The sequence below is a fragment of the Chiloscyllium plagiosum genome, unplaced genomic scaffold (assembly GCF_037043375.1).
Source record: "Chiloscyllium plagiosum isolate Xiang-an unplaced genomic scaffold, Cpla_swu_hap1 HiC_scaffold_3, whole genome shotgun sequence".
NCBI lineage: Eukaryota > Metazoa > Chordata > Chondrichthyes > Orectolobiformes > Hemiscylliidae > Chiloscyllium > Chiloscyllium plagiosum.
The window spans coordinates 109,641,618-109,664,029 of record NW_028270141.1 but is presented as its reverse complement, the minus strand read 5'-3'; the positions used below and the strand labels follow the sequence as shown (position 1 = coordinate 109,664,029).

Below are 22,412 nucleotides of genomic sequence, written 5' to 3'. Positions count from 1 at the left end.
AAATGTATAATTTTACTTAACATTTGATTTCCTAAAGTGCATACGTACTCTGATTAAACTCCATCTGCCATTTCTCCACCCATATGTGCAACTGTTCTATATCCTGCTGTATCCTTTGACAACCTTCTACACTATCACATTCCACCAATCTTTGTGTCATCTGCAAACTTACTAAACTACCCATTTTCATCCAAGTCATTCATATAAATCACAAATAGCAGAGGTCCTAATGTGAATGTGTACAGGACCTACAGCCTGAAAAACACACCTTTTAGCCACTACCCTCTGCCTTCAATAGGCAAGCCAGTTCTGAATCCAAGCAACCAAGTCACTGTGGATCCCATGCTTCTTACGCTTCTTTTTGAGCCTATCATGAGGGACCTAATCAAAAGCCATATTAAAATCCCTGCAGAAATATCCACTGCTCTACCCTCAGTGATCGCCTTAGTCACCTCCTCAAAAAATTCAATCAAGAAAGACATGACCTGTCCCATATAAAGCCTTACTGGCTGTCCCCAATTAGCCCAGATTTTTAAATGTGTATAAACCCTATCCCCAAGAATTCTTTCAAACAGCTTCCTTATCACCGGTGTGAGACTCATCGGTCTATAGCTTTCTGGATTATCCTCATTTCCCTTCTTGAACAGAGGAACATTAGCAACTCACCAGTCCTCCAGAACCGCTCTAATCATGAGGACACAATGATCTTGGTCAAGGATCCAGCAATCTCCTCTCTTGCCTCTCTCAATAACCTGGAATTGATGCCATTGGGCCCTGAGACTTAGCCACATTAATGCTCTTCAACAGACACAACATTACTTCTTTATTGATCTCAAGATGCTCCACACTAATCACACTATCCTCCATATCCTTCTCCTAGGTGAATACCGAAGCAAAGTCAGATTTAGGATCTCACTCACATCCTCTGCCTCCAAGCACATGTTCCCTCCTTTATCCTCGTATAGTCCTATCTCTTCCCTCGCTATCACCTTGGCATTCTGGCATATAAAATCCTTGTGAATACAAAAAATTAGTTCTGTACAGTTTCCTTCTCCCAAGTTCTCTGTAGCGCTAAAATATGCTTTAAACGTTCAATATTAACAGCAATAGGGTAACAGCATTGTGTCTAAAAAGCAGCCTGTTTTAAAGAAAACATCCAGCATTTATAGCAGAACATATATTATAATTATCATTAATTAGAAAATCTGGGATCTAATATTAATCCTATTCTATCCCATGACTGGTCATCATTATTATCATCAGTAATCACTCGCTAAGGAATATGATTGTCCACCATTCCATGTCACTTGTCATGAGTTCTGTGGACCTTGTGTGACTGATGAGCTCAATCCTTGAGCTCTAACTCTGACCACATATTTGGCAGGTGTTTCTGGAAAAGAGAATCAACCAATGGCCTTTGAATCACTGACATTCCTTTCTCTAGTTCCTTTTCAGTATTTTGTCTTGCCAACGTGTGTTCAAGAATTGCGTCCCTTCATACAGTTTCTTTCTCCACGTCAGTTTCTTCTGACTGACAGTCTCCCACACCTTAACATCTGTGCGGCATTTCTTGACAGAAGACTTCAGGGAGTCTCAAACATTTTCTTTGACCTCGCTTGACGAACTCCAGGATGCTGATGACAATGTAAACTCTGCTCTCTTGGAAGAGAATCTTCAAGCCTCACTTAACACCTTTGCAGAAGCATACCGAATTTCTTGAGTCAGCTTCAACCTCAAGATGATTGATGGGTAGGACCCAGCCATATTAAAGATTAAAAATTGCACAATAAAACCAGCATTCTTGCTAGTTGCATGGCATGCATTTGTCCCATCTTGGAGAGTCAAGGTACTTCATTACAAGTTTTAAATCAGGTTCCTACAGGACACTGGAAATCTGATTTAAATCTACATTTGTGGCTGCGTTTCCCAGTGCTCAGGCAACTTCTGCATTTTGATGTCAAATAAAATGCTATTTACAGCACTCCTTTGGGGGGGGGAAAGAGTCTGGAGGAACAGCAGTGCTCTCCTGACCACCACCATCACACCAACATGCCAACAATACTGCCCCAAAACATTGCCCCTTTGTGCAAACACACCCTTGTTGCTACAATTGGTTGACTGCCCCAGAACTTATGACCTCAAACCTCCTGCCTGAACCATTGCCAGTCCACCTCCACTTCCATCTCAACCCTCCATATTTTGCTCCCTTTCTTCCAGTTGCTAGACCAACAAATACTTTCCTTATTCTTTGCTATTTCGCTCCCTCTCAGTTGCCAGTCAACATATCCCCAGTGATTCCCAGCAGAGGATGTCTGCAGCTTGATTTCCCAGCTGGGCAGCCTTTCAAGCGGCTCCAAGGGGAACAAAATGGTGATGAGATCTTGCTGTTGAATTTGGCAGCATTCCCATATCCCCGGGATTTCCAGACTTTTTCCAACACCCTCTATGTAAGCTCAGAGTGACTGACTCCGTCTCTTGCTCACAGATGGCCCCAGAACACTTTCCTTTTCATTTCAGAATTTCAGTTCTTGCAATATGCTTTGTTTTATTTAACATTTCAGTCAGGACTAAATTTATTTTTAAAATGTTTATAGTTTGTCAACGTAGCGTTCTGGTATCAACTTGTAGATGGCAGAATCAATAACAGTTGAATCAAATCAATCAGAAAGTAATTGAGATTACTAAATATATTTGATTTCACATTCATAGAATTGCAGAGTTATTTATTATGTAGGTAAAATTTGTCTCAACAATCTACAATGAAGACACACTAACGAAGTGGAACAAAATGCTCTTAACTCTGAAAATACATTCCTTTTCTGCAAACAGTAAACATTATAATCAAATTGAATGAGTAAGAACGCTTGTTACTGTTTCAAATACATTGAAATCTAGGAATTCTATGACCTTCAGTTTCATTTTTTTTCTATCAGTAGGAACACAGAATGCACATTAACATTTTTATTATATCTGCTAAAAGAAATGCACTTTGTCGAAACATTTGCAGTTTTCCCATTAATGTCAAGCAGCTCTTGCAGAATTTGCTGTCATCAGTGAAAAATGCTGCTAGGCAATCAGTCCATAGCAGTTAGTAGTCTTTAACCAGGCAAGCAAAAATATTCACTAATTTTTACTATGTAAAGATTAATTCACAAAACTTGTTGTGAGAAATAATGTATTCTGATAATTTACCAATATCCATCATTGAAATTAGCCTTTTAACAGTGCTAACAAATGATCACAACTTATGTGAACAAATTACAATAAGACGAATGATTTGGATGTGAGCATAAGAGGTATAGTTAGTAAGTTTGCAGATGACACCAAAATTGGAGGTGTAGTGGACAGCAAAGAGGGTTACCTCAGATTACAACAGGATCTTGATCAGATGAGTCAATGGGCTGAGGAGTGGCAGATGGAGTTTAATTTAGATTTTGGGAAAGCAAATCTTAGCAGGACTTATACACTTAATGGTAAGGTCCTAGGGAATGTTGCTGAACAAAGAGACCTTGGAGTGCAGGTTCATAGCTCCTTGAAAGTGGAGTCGCAGGTAGATAGGATAGTGAAGGTGTTTGGTATGCTTTCCTTTATCAGTCAGAGTATTGAGTACAGGAGTTGAGAGGTCATGTTACAGCTGTTGGTTAGGCCACTATTGGAATATTGCGTGCAATTCTGCTCTCCTTCCTATCGGAAAGATGTTGTGAAACTTGAAAGGGTTCAGAAAAAATTTACAAGGATGTTGCCAGGGTTGGAGGATTTGAGCTATAGGGAGAGGCTGAACAGGCTGGGGCTGTTTTCCCTGGAGTGTCGGAGGCTGAGGGGTCTCCTTATAGAGGTTTACAAAACTACAAGGGGCATGGATAGGATAAATAGACAAAGTCTTTTTCCCTGGGGTCAGGGGAGTCTAGAATGAGAGGGCATAGGTTTAGGGTGAGAGGGGAAAGATATAAAAGAGACCGAAGGGGCAACTTTTTCACTCAGACGGTGGTACATGTATGGAATGAGCTGCCAGAGGAAGTGGTGGAGGCTGGTACAATTGCAACATTTAAAAGGCATTTGGGTGGGTATATGAATAGGAAAGGTTTGGAGAGATATCGGCTGGGTGCTGGCAAGTGGGACTAGATTGGGTTGGGATATCTGGTCGGCATGGACAGGTTGGACCAAAGGTTCTGTTTCCGTGCTGTACATCTCTATGACTCTATAACTAAGTGCCTTTGTTTACTGTGTAAATCTTTTATTTCGGATCCAGATTCTATTGAGGTAAATATGTAAGCCTGTATTTGATACCCTAATATATTGCTCTCCGGGCAAATTTTTGTAAGAACCATAAATTGGTATCCATTATGTTTAAGTATTCTAAGAATTAGAAACATGGGGCCAATTTTCATGTTTACTATATTCCAGACACAAGTACACATAACGTATGATTGACTTCAAAAATGTGGAAAATATTTATTCTGGATGCCTGTTTGTTTGTTGCACGATTTTATAGAGAAGAAACCACATTACATCTAGAATTCAGGGAAGGGGACTGTGATATACAGAGGAGCCTCGATTATGTGAACGAGATGGGCAGGCATTATTTCACTCGGATAACTGATTATTCGATCAATTGACTCAATGCCTTTCCTTTGGGGCTCGGAGTTTCTGTTAAGTCCGCACCCCGTTCAGGAGAAGAGGCAGCAGCAGCACACCGCGCGCAAGCCTCTGCCTACCCTCCCCCCATCCACCCCCTTACCCCGTCCAACACCTCCCCCACGTCAGACCCCCAACCCCGCCTCCCACCCACTCCTGCCCCCAACCCATCCAACACCGCCACTAGTCTGTCCCCATCCCCGCTCCCACCAACCCAGCATCCAACCCCTGTCCGCAGCCCCACCCCTGTCCACTCCTGCTCCCCCGCCGGGGACAGCCGGACTGGACACCAACAACAAGACTACTGCTGCTGCCTTTTTTGGTGGGGGGGGGGGTTTCCTCCAAGTAGCACGCACATATACATTTTACTGCAACTTTTTGACAGGTTCCACATTTGCCCTGAACAGGACAGTGTTGGAGAGATTATCAGGGAAGGGGAGGTGAGGGTACATGCCTATGTAGAATTCCACGGAAAGTGTTGGGGGAGAGAGAGGTCAGGAGGTCAGTCATTTGGGGATGATACCTGGGCTCCCATTGATGTCCAGAACTGTTCTCAGCAGCATTTCAGTAAGCCGAGTTCGTTTTTAATCATTGTAAACAAAAGGCGCAATCAGGAAAAAGCTCTTTGATATAATGTTTCTGTCGGGACCTAGAGATCTCCTTCGGATAACTGATATTCAGATAACTGAGGTTCCTCTTACTTGAACAAATTATAAACGAAAAGGCCGAGGTATTAGTTGGTTTAATGGGAGTAAAATTGGATAAGTTCCCAGGTCCAGATGAGATGGGCCTAGGCTGTAGTGGAAGGCAAAAGAGGAGATTGCAGAGAACCTAACGTTAATTTTCAAATTCTCTATGGACACAGGAAAACTGTGACAGGACTGGAGGATAGCTGATGTGGTATCATTATTCAAGTAGTGTGGTGGGGATAAGATGTGGAAACCAAAGAGTTTAACAACGTTGGTAGGTAATCTGCTGGAAAACAATCTGAAATTCAGAATTAATCTCTCCTTACAAGGGGCTAGGATTAATCAAGGATAGTCAGCATTGCTTTGTCAGAGTGAAATTATGCCCCAACAGGTTTGATTGAATTTTCTTTTGAAGAGATGACTAGATGTAGGAATAAGAATAGTTCAGTGGATGTCGTCTACATAAACTTCAATAAGGCTTCTGTCAGGGTTTCACATGGGAGACTGTCAAATTGATAAGACTCCTAAGTTCCAGAGCAAATTAGCAAATTGGAGACAAAACTAGCAGAAGGCAGTGGGTGATGGCCAAAGGTTTTTCTATGACTGAAAGCATTCACTGGCATACCACAGGATTTAGTGCTGAGTCTTTTTGCTGTCTGTAATTACATGAATGATCTAAATATGAGCATGAAAGTTTTAATCAGCAATTTCACAAGTGATACAAAAGGATTCTATAGACGGGCCCCAATCAGTTGAATAGAACAATGGCAAATGAAATTTGATGCTGAAAAATGAATGCAGTGCATCCTGGGAGGACTAGTAACGCAAAAGAATGTGTGATGAATGGTAGTATCCCTTAGGAAGTGCTGAGGATCAGAGGAACCTCAGTATGCATGTCCACAATCCTTGAAAGTATCAGGACAAGTTAATTGTTAAGGAGGCATGTAGGGTACTCAAAACAAAAGCAGAAAGTGCTGGACAAACTGAGCAGGTCTGGCAACAAGTGTAGAGAGAAAAACAGAGTTAACGTTTCAAGTGCAGTGATCCTTCTCCAGAACTAAAAATAGCAGGGAAAGGATGGTATTTGTGTTGATGGTAGAGTTTAGTGGGTGGGGAGTAGGCAAATAGAGTATAACAATTTTCAATCATTTACACTTCTTGTTAGCAACTGACCCAGCATTTATCTCTCTCTTGGCTAATCATCAGTCTCCTCGTTTGCCTGTCCCTTTTGCTCTCTCTCTCTGGGCATTGTCTCCATGTACTTTAATCACTCCCACCTGACCCCAGAAAATTAAAGCTCATAGTGTAGGTGGTAACATTTTTACATGGATGAAAGATTTGCTAGCTAACTGGCATAAATAAGCTGTGTTTTTTGGCTGGCAAGGGTAACAATTGGGATCAGTTTTGGGGCCTCACATTTTTATAATTTATATCAATAACTTGGATGAAGGAACCAAAGGGATTGGGTTACTATATTTGCTGTTGACAGAAAGTTAGGGAAAGAAGTAAGCTTAGAAGTAGGGGTGAGGATGCTACAAAAAAAAGAGATAGATAGTTAAGTGAGTGGGAAAAGATCTGTCAAATGGAACATAATGTGGTAACAGTGAAATTGTCCATTTTGGCGGGAAGAATAAAACAAGTATATGACATGACAAGAGAATGCAGAGCTCAGAGATACAGACAGATCTGGGTGTCCTTCACAAAAGGTTAATATACAGGTACAGCAAGTAATGAGGAAAGCTAATAGAATGTTACAGTTTATTGATGAATAAAAAAATAGGAAGATTACGCTTCAGTTATACAGGGCATTAGCTAGACCACATTTTGAGCACCGTGTACAGTATTAATTTCCTTATTTAAGTAGGGGCGTAAATAAATTCAAAAAGTGTGTATTGTTCAAAGACACTTGTAAAACTAATATTTGAAATGGGCTGGTTGACTTATGAGGAATGACTGGGCAGGCTATGCTTATAGCCACTGGAGTTTATAAGAATGAGGAGTGATTTGGTTGAAACATATCAGATCCTGATGGGTCTTGACAAAAATGGATGTGGAAAGGATTTTTACTCTTGTGGGAGAATCTGGAACTTGGATCATTGTTTCAAAATAAGGGGGCTACCCAGTTAAGACAGTGATAAGAGTATTTGTTTGCATTCAGATGGTCATGAGTTTTTGAACTCTTATTCCAAAGGTGATAGAAGTAGATTCTTTGAATATTTTTAAGGCAGAGGTAGATAGATTATTGGAGAGCAAGAGGTTGTAAAAGTTATCAGGGCCAGGGAGAAACATGGATTTGAGGTTACAAGCAAATCAATAATGATCTTATTAAATGATGAAACAGACTCAAGGGGCCAAATGGTCTACTTCAGCTCCAAATTCATACTTGTATACAAAAGCACAGAATCAGAACTCATTAAAAATTGATAACCTGAAAAATAAAGGAAAAGTTATGGAAAGCCCTGAGCAATATTTGGTAAAAATAATGAGCTCCTGAGTGGAATGTTTGATGGAATGCACTGAATAACATCTGACATGACCCTTAACTTGGTTTTCAAACGGATCAAGACTTTTTCTTGCTATTCCCACAATGCTCCCTTCTCTCAAGGTTTCTTGAGCCCAACCTCAACCCATCCCCTGCCCTGTCAGTCTTCCCTTTCCATATCCAATTCCCACTCTGTACCTCCTCACTTTGGTTTTCCATCCCTTTGTTCGATTTACACCACCTCTCTATTGCCACAGTTTTCCCCTAGATTTTCTCTTTTTGTCTCTCATTCCCATCCTATTTCCTCTCGTTTAGGTTTTACATTCCAGTAACCACTTCTCACCCTCTTCCTAAGACTTTCTTTTTAAATTTCCTATTCTTAAACTCACCTGGGTCTCTTCACTGTCATGTCTTCTTCCCTGCCTTGTCATCACTCTACTTCCCCCTTTCTGAGCATTCCTTCCTGCTTTTTATCCTTATAACTGCAAGTTGGCAGTGAGGTAATATCAACAACTATATGACACTGCACAGAAGGGGCCATTCTGTCTGTCTTGTCAATGCTGACCCAAAGACACCCAGATGCCCTTTTTAATCCCAACTTCCTGCACACGGTCCACAGCCCTGCAGCTTACAGCATTTAAGGTGCAGATTCAGGTACTTCTTTTTTGAGAACAGCTTAGGGACTCGGCCTCGTCCACCAACACAGGCAGTGAATTCCAGACAGCTATCACGCTCTACGTAAGAAGATTTCTCTTCACACCCCTCTAATCCTTCTGCCACTCAGCTTGAATCTAATGACTCCTAGTTTTTGAACTCTCTGCCAAGGGTAACAGGTTCCTCTTGTCTACTCTATTTCTACCCCTTACAATTTTGTATACCTCAATTATGTTATCCCATTTCTGTACCAAGGAAAACAACCCCAACATCTCCAATCTCTTCTCGTATTTACAATTCTTCAGTCCTGGCAATATTTTATTATTAGATTTTTTTTTATTAGATTAGATTCCTGACAGTATAGAAACAGGCCCTTCGGTCCAACAAGTCCACACCGACACTTCGAAGAGCAACCCACCCAGACCCATTCCCCTACATTCACCCCTGACTAATACACCTAACACTACGGGCAATTTAGCATGGCCAATTCACCTGGTTTGCACATCTTTGGACTGTGGGAGGAAACCAGAGCACCCGGAGGAAACCCACGTAGACACGGGAAGAATGTGCAAACTCCACACAGACAGTTGGCCGAGGTGGGAATTGAACCCGGGTCCCTAGTGCTGTGAGGCAACAGTGCTAACCACTGAGCCATATTCTAGTAAATCTTCTCTGCACTCTCTCCAGAGTAATTATTTCCATCCTGAAATGTGGCGATCAGAACTGCACACAATATTCCAGTTGTAGTCCCATTTTGTTTTATACAGTTTCATCATAATATCCCTACTTTTGTATTCTATATCTCTGCCAATGAAGGACAACATCCCATATGCCTTCTCCACAACCATATCTACCTGCACTGCTACCTTTAGGGACCTGTGCACTTGCATCCCAAAATCTCTCACTTCATCGAGCCATCTCAGTATGCCCCCTTTTATTATTTGACCTCCCTAAATGCATTACCTCACACATATCAAAGTTGAACTCCATATGCTACTTTTTTGCCCACCCCACCAACCCATTTTGGAGCTTACAGCTATGCTCAACATGGCCAATTTTTGTGTAAACTGCAGACTTCCCAATTGTGTCCCACACATTCAAGTCCAAATCATTAATTAATAAAATGAACAACAGGGGTCCTAACATCGAGCGCTGCAGAACACCACTCAAAACAACTTTCCACTCAGAAGGGCAGCCATCAACCATTACCCTTATTTCTTGTTTCTAAGCTAATTTTGGATCCAAAATGCCTGGATTGATTCTCCTGTTCCTCGATGCCGCCTGACCAGCTGTGCTTTTCCAGCACAACACTCTTCAACTGTATTGCATTAGTATTATTTTTTTGACCAGTCTGCCACGTAGGATCTTTTCAACTGACTTAATAAAATCCACGTAGACAGCATGCACTGCATGAACCTCACTGATCCTCCTTGTCACTTCCTCAGAGATTACAATCAAATTTGTAAGGCATGACCTTCCCTTATTGCATCAAAAAAAATTCTAATTACAATAACCGAACACGTTAATTGCACAAGTTAGCTGTGGTTATCCATTCTATTATTGATGATTTACTTTTACCTGCACAGATGTGATGGATGCAGTGTGGCCCTGCAGAACAGCCAAGGGTGCACATGTCCGAAGGCACCAAACCCGGATGATTTTATCACAGCTGCCTGCAGCAATCATAGTATTTTCATAGTTTACTGCCATATCTGAGATTTCAGCAGAATGTCCTCGCAAAGTTGCCAGTAGCCTGCCATCATCGGTTGTCCAGATCTTCACCAGACAATCATCAGATCCCTGCATATCAAGTTTGGAAGAATATTAATGTTTAGCTCGATCCCTGCTAATAAAAGCTGCTTTATCAGACAGACTTATTTACTAGGTTTCCAATGATAAGACTTCATACATTTGTGCTTTGCATAGACATATGTTATGTTTAATAATATCGTTAAAATTCACATTATATATTCATATTAAAATCCTTCCATGGTCTCATCTTTCCCAATCTCTGGGCTTTTCACTAGCCCCACCACCACCTAAGCTTTCTGCATTTATCAATTGGCTTCCAGAGAATCCCAATTTGATTGATAACTTTTCCTCCAGCTATATGGACCCTAATTTCTGAAAGTTCCTTCCTAAACCTAACTATCTCTCAATCTTTATTTTTAGATTCACCTTAGAATCAACATTTTTGACCATCTATCCCAATATCCAATTATGTAGCTTAGTGTCAAATTTGGTTTTATAACAATCCTATGAACTGAAAAATGTTAAATATATTAAATCATATTAAAGGGACCAGATAATACAGATTGAGTTTACTTTTGACTGATGATTGTCATCCGGTAAAATGCAATGGCCATTTTCAAACAAGAGAAAATTTAACAAATTTTCCAATATAATATCACAAAAAAATGTCAAAAATCCATAAAAATGTGCAGTAATTTTATTTATCATTCCTGTGATAAAAGCAATATATTACATTGGCTACATCAGCTATTACCCTGGAGGTACAAGCTCCTTTCGTCAAAAAATAAATCAAATAATTTAATTTTCAGTACAAAGTGATATCCTTATTGTTGAAATGAGCAAACAAATTGTCTCAAAATTCATTCACAGACATTATTTATTGCTCAATCCTAATTGTCCAGAGGGCAACTAAGAATAGTCGGCTTGCGGGTCTCTGTGTCAGCTGAGAGGTTTCTTCCCTGAAAGATATGTGTGAACCAGATGGGTTTCTACAGTAATGGCCAGTGGTTACATGGTCACTATTAGGTCAGCTTTTTATTACGGCTCTTTTATCAAATTTAAATATAACTGTCTATCATAATGGGATTCAAATCCATGTCCCCAGAACATTAGGCTAGAGTTCTGGATTACTTCTCCAGTGAAATTATGACTCACTACCACTTCCCCTACACACACTATCTGCACTAACCTTATCTACTTGGAAATGTAAAATCTGAGAACACATCTTTACATTAAATATGAAATAGACTTTTATCAGTAACACATGGCCTATTTATAATGTAGCTGTAATAGTAACCTCCAAATGCAAAATTATGTGATTCTTTTAACATTAATAGGCCTGACTGCACCAAAATTCAAAATGCACAGGATGTAGACAACTTATCAAGGGATTCAGGAATACTGTGGATTTAGGAATCCCAGGGTTTTAAGTTATGATAAGATCAGATAAATTGTGATTGTGGTTGTTATATATCTATTGTTTTAAAGCCTCTGATTTTACTGAGATAAGTAAGAGTTTAAATAATTTCCTTAGAGCTTTTCTTGTTCAAGGATATATTTTAGTGTTTCACAGAGAAGCAGAGACCACATATTAAAAGGAGAAACATTAGTAAGAGGAAGCAAAAGGATAATGAAAGTGTTTTGACAGGATTCGAGGACGGTGATAGTGGAAAAAGTACTTTCAAACAGAATTGTTTCTGAGGAGCTGTTTTGAAAGTCGGAAAGCCAGTGGCAGGAGGGGGGAGATATGCTAATGAGTTCCAGACAAAGAGATGATGACGATAAATCAAGCAACTGTCAACAGGATGCAACAAGGAGTTATTAAAAATATTTTGGGTATTTGTTTACAGAATATAGGCATCATTGGCTAAAGCTGCAGTTACTGCCAATCGCTAACTTCTCTGGTCCTCTATCTGGTCTCGTTTTTTTCAATCTTTGGTGTAGTTGTGCACTGCGATCTTTGCCCATTCACCTGGACTTCGCAATCCATCAAAAAATTAAGCTACTTCTTTGCGGTCAGTATTTCCATACTCACATAGCAGTTACAATGCAGAAATTAGCTATGTATCCCATCAGTCCAATTACAATTGCATCCTCCAGATGAGTAAATCGTTCAATTCAAATTTAACCACCCAGTTCACCAGACCTCAGTCTCTTTTCTCCAAGTGCACTGTTCCCAGTAAATTGAGATTCACATAAGGTGTGTGTGTTTTTTAAACTAAAACTTTCTCAGCCCTACACATAATTGAATGTTAAGAAAGATGATTAACCTTCATGAGCATGGTAAAAATGGCATTCTGAACAATAGCCATGCTATCACAAACATGGCTGGACTAATTGATTAAAATGATCACAATACTCACAGCCAATGTGATAAAACCAATCATTTTTGCAACTTTGAAAATCCACCATATATTTTACTAAGCTATCAGATACAACATCAACTTAGTCCACATTAAATTTTCCTTCACTTACGTATTGAACTATTTAAGAAACCAAAGTATACTATAGTCTATTTCTATTAAATCAAAGTACATACTTACTTGAAAAACAAGTCAAATTATTTAGTAATCTAAACCAAATTTAAATGGCAGCAGAGGAGCTATTTGAACATCATCTATTCAAGCCATTACATAACTCAAATTAAGTTACTATGAATTAAGAACAGATAATATTTATGTTCATATTAAAATAAAGTTAGCATTTATCCAAAATTAAGCCCCAATATACATGTATATGCACATATATACACCATACAATTGCATTCACCAGATAAATATATAGTGTTCAGCTAATCTGATACCTACCTTTACTTATCCTTTGAGCCTTAAATGATACATAATTAACTTACTTTTGTTATATTTTTATTTATATGAAGCAAGATTGAGAGACCTATTGTATATACTAGAGTAATAGATGACCTTGTGTTACAGTCAATTCCCAATTTTTTTAGTCAAAAATCCAAAAGTCTTTGTACTTCACACTTGCTCACCATTTAGTGCAAACCTAATTGATAGACTCTTTTCGCGCCTACACCATTCGACTTGTCAATCTAAACAGTCCAGCTGCATGATTCACATCCCACCCTTTTACCTGCACCAGCAAGAATTGGATCTGTCAGAACAGATCATTTACATCTCGGTCCAGTCCACCATTTTTAAAGATAGTCCTCCTGACTCAGCAAAAATCCAACCATATATCTTCAGCAATTTGGACTTTCACTTCAGAATTCCATCCCTAAAACCTTCCTTTCCTATTCATTTGAGGGTCACTTTAAAACATCAATTTGACCAAGTACCTTTTAATATATCTGGGCGGCACGGTGGCACAGTAGTTAGCACTGCTGCCTCACAGCACCAGAGACCAGACTTCAATTCCTGCCTCAGGCAACTGACTGTGTGGAATTTGCACATTCTCCCAGTGTCTGCATGGGTTTCCTCCGGGTGCGCCGGTTTCCTCCCATAGTCCAAAAAAAATGTGCAGGTTAGGTGAATTGGCCATGCTAAATTGCCCGTAGTATTAGGTGAAGGGGAAAATGTAGGGGACTGGGTCTGGGTGGGTTGTGTTTCGGCGGGTCAGTGTGGACTTGTTGGGCCGAAGGGCCTGTTTCCACACTGTAAGTAATCTAGTCTACTCATATTTCTGCTGATTTTTACAATGTTATGCCTCTGGGAAGCACCTTTGATGTCTTCTATATTATAGGCACTTTATAATTGAAAGTTGAAACACCTCGTCATGCTTTTCTCTGTGAAAATTGCTGCATAAATGCAGATCGCTTATTGTTTTTGAATTGCCCGTTTTCATGCCTACACTTGATCTTATCTTCATGTATGAGGAACAATGAAAAAGGAAGGAATCACAACCCTCAAGGCACATTATCAAATCAAGCCTAAATAATAAGTACGATACCATCCGTTGAACAAAAGCATTGCCATGCTGAAAGTATTTGATATTCCTCCCAAGAGTTTAAAGATTAACATACATTAAGTTAAATGCCTCTTATTTATTGCTGTCACCTGTTGTCTATAAATTATGTGATATATAAGCCTGACAATTCATCATGCCATCTTTTTAATTGTCTGCTTCCTATTTTATCTATATGCTAGTTGTGCGCAGATTGATTTGCAGAACTATGAAAATTATCTTGTGTTCGACAATAATGGCGGTCTTGGATTTTTTTCAGTACAGCCATCAAAATTGCAAAGCATGTCATGAGATTTGCATAATAAATCTTGGAAGCAATGGAAATCACTTCTATTTATACAATGCTCAGTAACCTAAGTTTTAGAAAAAAATGTATTTCGGTACAGAATTTAAAATGAGTCTCAGCTTCATAACAGGCCTCGTAACCAGCCTGGAAGAAATCTGATGGCATATCTATCTATCAAACCAATTTTAATAAATATAACTGCTCAAGACATTTCTAACTAATCTGTTCAGATGAACTAAAATTTGTCAGTTGATTCATAAATCAGTTAGCAGACAGTGTCATTAATAACATTGTTTTACCTATTGCTTTAAAGTGCTTTATAAACTTGGACTAGAAAACCGCTGGGGGGGGGGGGGGGAGAAATCAGCTAAGGTTTTCACTTCTGCCCATGACTTCTGCTGTGTAGAGTGTGCATGAATGTATGATGAAGGATATTGTAATCGGCACGTTAATCCACTGTGCTGCCCCCATCACCCTATGTCAGCTGAGTATCTTGCTCAGTCTTACTTTTTTAATCTTATCTATTAGCAACTGCTTAATGCTTCCTTCAAAAGAACAAGCAAAACAACTGAATGGTAAAACTGAAAAATGATTAATGAACGTATGTCAGCAGGAAATGGTACCCAAACACTTGTTATGTCAACTGGCAATATAGAAGATTGTGGCTTCAAATTTGCAAGACAACATACAAAAGGCTTCTATTTCAAAGGCTAAAGGTTTATGTTCCTTGGAAGGTGCAGTGAATGATGAATTCAATTCTTTATTATAAGATCAGGTAATAACTGATTTACCTTAAATAAACACAAGAGATCCTTTGAAATTAATAGTCGGAACAATTCAGATAGATTGTTTTCGTAGTTCAGACTAGGATATCAGGGTGAGAGGTCATCCCTATAAAATTCACTACAGGAATTAGCCAGATGTCAAGAAGTGCTTCTTTCCACAAGAGAGCCATCACCCCTGTAAACATACTGCCAGGGATGAATATGAGCCTGTTACAATCCTTTAAAAGGGAACTTGGCAAGCTTCTGAGAAAAAGTGAGGACTGCAGATGCTGGAGATCACCTCCTCCCACCCTGTCCACTGTAAAAACGCCATCCCATATTCCCAATTCCTTCGCCTTCGCCGCATCTGCTCCCAGGAGGACCAATTCCAATACCGAACAACCCAGATGGCCTCCTTCTTCAAAGACCACAATTTCCCCTCAGACGTGGTTGACGATGCTCTCCACCGCATCTCCTCCACTTCCCGCTCCTCCGCCCTTGAACCCCGCCCCTCCAATCGCCACCAGGACAGAACCCCACTGGTCCTCACCTACCACCCCGCCAACCTCCAGATACATCGTATCATCCTTCGTCATTTCCGCCGCCTCCAAACAGACCCTACCACCAGGGATATATTTCCCTCCCCACCTCTATCAGCGTTCCGGAAAGACCACTCCCTCCGCGACTCCCTCAACAAATCCACACCCCCCCACCAACCCAACCTCCACTCCCGGCACCTTCCCCTGCAACCGCAAGAAATGCAAAACTTGCGCCCACACCTCCCCCCTCACTCCCCTCCAAGGCCCCAATGGATCCTTCCATATCCGTCACAAATTCACCTGCACCTCCACACACATCATTTACTGCATCCGCTGCACCCAATGTGGCCTCCTATACATTGGGGAGACAGGCCACCTACTTGCAGAACGTTTCAGAGAACACCTCTGGGACACCCGCACCAACCAACCCAACCGCCCTGTGGCTGAACACTTTAACTCCCCCTCCCACTCCGCCAAGGACATGCAGGTCCTTGGCCTCCTCCATCGCCAGACCATGGCAACACGATGCCTAGAGGAAGAGCGCCTCATCTTCCGCCTAGGAACCCTCCAACCACAAGGGATGAATACAGATTTCTCCAGATTTCTCATTTCCCCTCCCCCCACCTTTTCTCAGTCCCAACCCTCAGACTCAGCACCGCCTTCTTGACCTGCAATCTTCTTCCTGACCTCTCCGCCCTCACCCCCTCTCCGGCCTATCACCCTCACCTTAACCTCCTTCCACCTATCGTATTCCCAACGCCCCTCCCCCAAGTCCCTCCTCACTACCTTTTATCTTAGCCTGCTTGGCACATCCTCCTCATTCCTGAAGAAGGGCTTATGCCTGGAACGTTGATTCTCCTGTTCCTTTGATGCTGCCTGACCTGCTGCGCTTTTCCAGCAACACATTTTTAAGTTTCTGAGAGAAGACAATATAACCCCAACAGGGGAGTGAATTTCTTGATAGATGTAATTATTCTGAGTCATGGACTATAGCAGTCTGGGACATTTCTTGACTTTCCTTAGAAAATCAAAAAGAAGTTTACCAAAGTTCTGCAGAATTGACTGTTTCTTTCCATCTCCTTCCATAAAAAAAAATCATAATAATGGATTGGATAACTACAATACCATAGTTGCATTGACAACTTGAAAGGGGCTTTCTTTACTTTTTTCCAGATGTTCATAGTAATCACTCGAGACAGCTTTCACTCTTTTATATTTTCATTTCTTTTCAAGTGGAAGATAAAATACTGGCGAAGTCTACTTCGCCAATTAAACCCAATGAAGCACATCTGAAACAATACACAGTTTGTTGCAGCTTTTTGACTTGCACTCTGAAGGACAATTTACAATATCAATTCAAGGGAAAACACAATATTTATATTTCATGAGAGAAGAGTACTGATTATTTGGCAAGTGAACTGTGGTAGTGGTATTGGTACAGTGAAATGCAATAAGTGATGATTGACAGTAATGACCAGGCAAATTTTAATTTAAATCATAAACCAGGCAAATTGACTCTGGTATGGGGAGGGATCTGCCTTGAGAAAGGAGCCAATGAACGGCTGTCAGATACCTTGTTGAGATGAACAGATACAATACAGCATGAGCGGTATGGGTAGAGTGAACAGCCAAGGTCTTTTTCCCAGGGTAGTGGAGTCCAAAACTGGATGGTATAGGTTCAAGGTGAGAGGGGAAAGATATAAAAGGGACCGGAGGGGCAACTTTTTCACGCAGAGGCTAGTGCATGTATGGAATGAACTGCCAGAGGAAGTGGTGGGGGCTGGTGCAATTATAACATTTAAAAGGCATCTGGATGGATACATTAATAGGAAGGATTTAGGGAGATATGGGCCAAATATTGGAAATTGGGACTAGATCAATTGACAACCTCTGGTCAGCATGGATGAGTTGGACCATAGGGTCTGTTTCCATGCCATATATCTCTATGATTCTACATAACTCATGCAATCAATTCCTTTGTATGTCTTTGAGGGAAATTGAAATAAAGAATATCAGGTAATAATAATACAACAACCTGTTTTCACAAAGCACTTTTAACATGTACAACCAAAGCAGAAAAAAAACTTCTCAACTTCAACAGCTTCCTTTACAAACCACAATCGCAAACAGCCCCTTCTATTGCACAGGTTTCCCAAATGCTGAATAATATTGTGAATGTGTAGTTATTTGGTAGGACAGAAGGTGAAAAAAAAATGTTTGTTGAAACTTTTCTTCTTGCACTCACCAGGACAATTCACAACAAATACCACTGCAAAACCAAAACAATTATACTGAATGAAAGGATGTGTGATGATTAGTTAGGAAGTGGCAGAAGGGCAAGCTGAAGAGCTTTGGCAAAATATGTATTTTTGTTCAAGAATGTTCGTACTGTACAGCTAAGTCAAATTATTGACAGTTGACCACTGTGGGCCTCCACACACTAATGGCTGGGTTAGCACTGCCATTAACCAATACAACTAATTAAATTGAGATGCTTTCATTCCATGTCTGGGCCCAATTGAAACTGAGGTCCTGCACTGATCGTGCAGTCTGCTCATATAGTGTGCCAACAACTGCATGCGTTATTTGATTTCCAAGCATTTAATTGTTCAAAAAATTTGTTTGTAATCGTATCTTTCACAGTTGTACATGTGTACTGTAGAACACATCAAGTACAGTAAGTAGGGCTGGAAAAGGTCAGATGGTGACATAGGCAATGCTAAAACCTTTTGAGGGGTGAGATGACATTGGACAAACTTGTCTTTTCCCGTTCTGCCCTTCAATCCCAAAATGCTCTACTGATTTAAAACAATCAATTGAAAAGTAACCTGAAATCAGCATCACTTAAAATACTTGAAACATACCGTAGTTAATCTATAACATTTGAATATTTATAGAAAGAAGTCTGTGTATGTTGGTCAAATGAGTATGTTCCTGTCAAATGACAGAAAATGGTTTTTCAATTGTTGTTATGAATATCAAATACAATATATATTAGACGGTCAGGTGGTGTCCAATCAGAATGGAGCCTTTCATTCTTGCTTTGAACATTTGTGTGTGAACATCAGGCTCAACCCTCACTGAAATTAAATTATTCACACTACAGCTTTTTGTTTTCCCTACGGCTGTGGAAAACATGGTCTCAGACTTGGATAACTAAAAAAAATAGGTGGACCAGTCCACCCCACAGCTGATTATCCTCGATATTGTAAAGTTCACAGCTTAGGTCATTCTGCGTCATCAGCTGAATACACTGCCTCACAGTGGTAACAGATTATCTGCAAATCTGAAATAATAATTCATTTTTTTATCCTTACTAGGGTCAGGGTGAGGCAACAATTATGGGGCAGGAATGAAAATGGGGCAGGAATGAAAACGGGGCTTTACTTTATTTTAAATTCATCCATGAGTTATGAGCATCATTGCCAAGGCCACTATTTAATGTCCATCTATAATTCCCCCTAGGAAGGAGGTGGTGAATGACTGCCTTGAACTCTTGCAATCTATGTGTTGGATGTACACCCACAGCGCAGTTAGGGAGGTAGCTGCAGAATGTTGATACAGTGACAGTGAAAGAACAGCCATCTAATTTCCCACTCAGGATGGTGTGTGAATTGGAGGGGAACTTGCAGGTGCGGGTGTTCCTAGGTGTCTGCTATCCTAGTCCTTCTGGGTTGTGGAGGTCACAAATTTAATCATGCTGCTGAAAGAGCCTTGGTAAATTGATGCTGTACATCTTGTACATTTTATACATGTTGCCATTGCGTGTCGGTGGTGGAGGCAGTGAACATTTAAGGTGGTGGATCAGTGCCAATCAAATTGACTGCTTTTTCCTGAGTTTTTCAGGTCTAAAGCTGCAATCATCCAGGCAACCACAGATTATTTCATCACATTTCAAATTGTACGTTGTACATGATGTACAGGCTTTGGGGACTCCGAAATTATGTTATTTGCTGCAGAATTCTCAGCCTCTGACCTGCTCCTGTAGCCATACTGTTTAAACTGTTGCTTAAAAAATGCTTTATAATTCATATTGCTTGGCAGAATTGGTGTTTGAAGGATTACAGAAAAGGAATTTATTTAGTAGAAACATCTAGAGTTGCTTCTTTGCAAGAGGTCATTCGAAGTTCATTGTGGATACTGGCCTTTTTTTTTAAAAAAATTTCCTGTAAATCACATGACTGGTAATAACTGCTTGCTTTGCTATAGCATGCTTTTGCAGTTGCTCTGAACAGTGACGTGCTTGGAGAGGTCTCCGTGGAGAAATTTTTTTTTTAGATCTTCAGGAAAATTAATTGTCCTGTTCCATTTGTGTTTGGACCAAGGCAGCAATGGTAGAATCCAAACTAGTATCAAGTCACTGTTGAGCTGGTGCCACCTTATACATTGCTATAGGAACACCTATTAATTTGTTGTTGATTGAGAGTTAATTGGCCAAATTAGATTAAAATTATAATAATAGTGGCATGCTCATGGTTTAGCGACTCTCTGGCTTACGTAGCTATGTCATCACAGACAATAGTAACGTAATGTAAAACTAACATGAGTTACTACATCTACTGCATTCAACAGCAACTTCAATAGTCATTTACTTAGTAATTACCAGTGTCATAATCTTTGCATTGTTTTTTATTGAAACCTAACTGTGAAAAATATTAATCAGTTTCTCTAACATAATCTTTTAATTTGTGAAACATACATGTAAGCAGAGGCAGAACACTTTTTCTCTATTTTTTCATTTATTGTGACAGTTTTGGGGTGGCACGGTGGCTTAGTGGTTAGCACTGCTGCCTCACAGCACCAGGGTCCCAGGTTCAATTTCAGCCTCGGGCGACTGTCTGTGTGGAGTTTGCACATTCTCCCCATGTCCTTCCACAATCCAAAGATGTGTAGGTCAGGTGAATTGGCTATGATAAATTGCCCACAGTGTTAGGTATATTAGCCAGAGGGAAATAGGTCTGGGTGGGTTGCTCCTCGGAGGGTGGGTGTGGACTTGTTGGGCCGAAGGGCCTGTTTCCACACTGTAGGGAATCTAATCTAATCTAATCAGATCATAATGACCACAGGTAAAAACACAGATGCACATACACAAAATTAAAAAGCAAAGTGATTAGTGATTGCCATTTCTGAACAAATTTCAAAAACACTGGTGCCCATTTTAAATGGTTGGTTTTAAAAGCCACAAGGCATGAAAGCTCACCTATAATTAAGCACCGAGTTTTCTACATAACGGAAAAAGTTGACATTTTCCAACCAGAAAATGTGTATGATTTTAATTTCTGATTTTGCTTCTGGCATTTAGATGTTTAAAATATTTTAACTGATTTTTATTCTACTCACCTATCTAGCGACATAATTAAATGAATATTTGGAATCAAAATGTTGACTTGCAGCATTTAACATACAAAATTAATACAATTTTGTTTTATTTAAGATTGATGTTATTTAGATGGTGAGGGTATTTTTGTGCTAGCTATGGTTATTGATCCAGAGACCAGAAAATTAATAGGATTCCATTCAACGCATTAAGGGTGGCACAGTGGCTAAGTGGTTAGCGTTGCTGCCTCACAGTGCCAGGGACTTGGGTTCAATTCCCACTTTGAGCATTGTCTGAAAGCAGCTTATACGTTCTCCCTGTGTCTGCATGGATTACTAGGAGAAAGTGTGGACTGCAGATGCTGGAGATCAGAGTTGTGAGTGTGGTGCTGGAAATGTACAGCAGGTCAGGCAGCGTCTGAGGAGCAGGAGAATCTTGCCCGATATGTCGATTCCCCTGCTCCTCAGATGCTGCCTGACCTGCTGTACTTTTCCAGCACCACACTCTTGACTCTGCATGGATTATGCCAGGTGCTCAGATTTCCTCCCATAGTCCAATGATGTACAAGTTAGATGGATTAGCCATGGTAAATACGGGTTTACAGAGATCGAGTAGGGGGGTTGACTAGAATGTTCTCTGGAGGGTTAATGCAGACTTGATGGGCTGAATGACCTTTTTCTGCACTTTGGGGAATTTATGATTTTATAAGTGTTAGCATCAAGTACTCTCACTCCGTTGATAGTGCAACCTAAATGCAAGGGGGTATGGTCTACCCTTCCAACCTGCTCTCATAATACATTTTGTCAAACTTCCAGAAGAGCATCCTTCACACAAGCAGTGAGGCACATCCACTTTTCATAAATATCCTGTGACTTTTGATGAATTTGGGCAACATTAAAAAAGCTGAGACTGAAGCAGAAACAGCAATTTTCTCATTTGTAAGCAAGTTAGACAAAAATGACAAAAACGTGAACCAGGATACAAAAAAGTTAGGTAAAAACATATTGTTGTCACATTCGTTGTAACACTAAACAAGTAATATCATTAAAATAGAATACTTTTTTCTTCTCACAATACCTACTATCAACTAATGGCAATATAAAGTAACAGTGCAACATAGCACTAAATTTGGGATCAACAGGTTTCAGTAGATTTTAAGAACAAAGAAAAATGAACCCAAAGCACCTTTTTTTAAAAACAGTGTAAGTCTGAACTCTCTCTGTAGTCCCAACTGTCCATTGTCCATTCGTCACAACAGCTCCTAACATTGTCCAATTTTATGTTTTCTCTAAATTAAATTTTAATAAAAAATCCATCAACCAGATTTCTTCAGTAAACTCAATTTTTTGGTGTATTGTGAACAAAAAACT

General features: G+C 40.1%; 1 protein-coding gene across 2 annotated transcripts in view; it reads right to left on the bottom strand.

The window, feature by feature from the left end:
- Positions 1-22,412, bottom strand: part of phip (PHIP subunit of CUL4-Ring ligase complex) — a 200,247-nt gene that overhangs the window by 119,492 nt on the left and 58,343 nt on the right. For both annotated transcript variants that reach the window (XM_087982461.1, XM_087982466.1), the window contains exon 8: positions 10,039-10,260. In XM_087982461.1, coding sequence (XP_087838587.1) covers positions 10,039-10,260 — 222 coding nt within the window. The remainder of the gene's footprint in view (positions 1-10,038; positions 10,261-22,412) is intronic.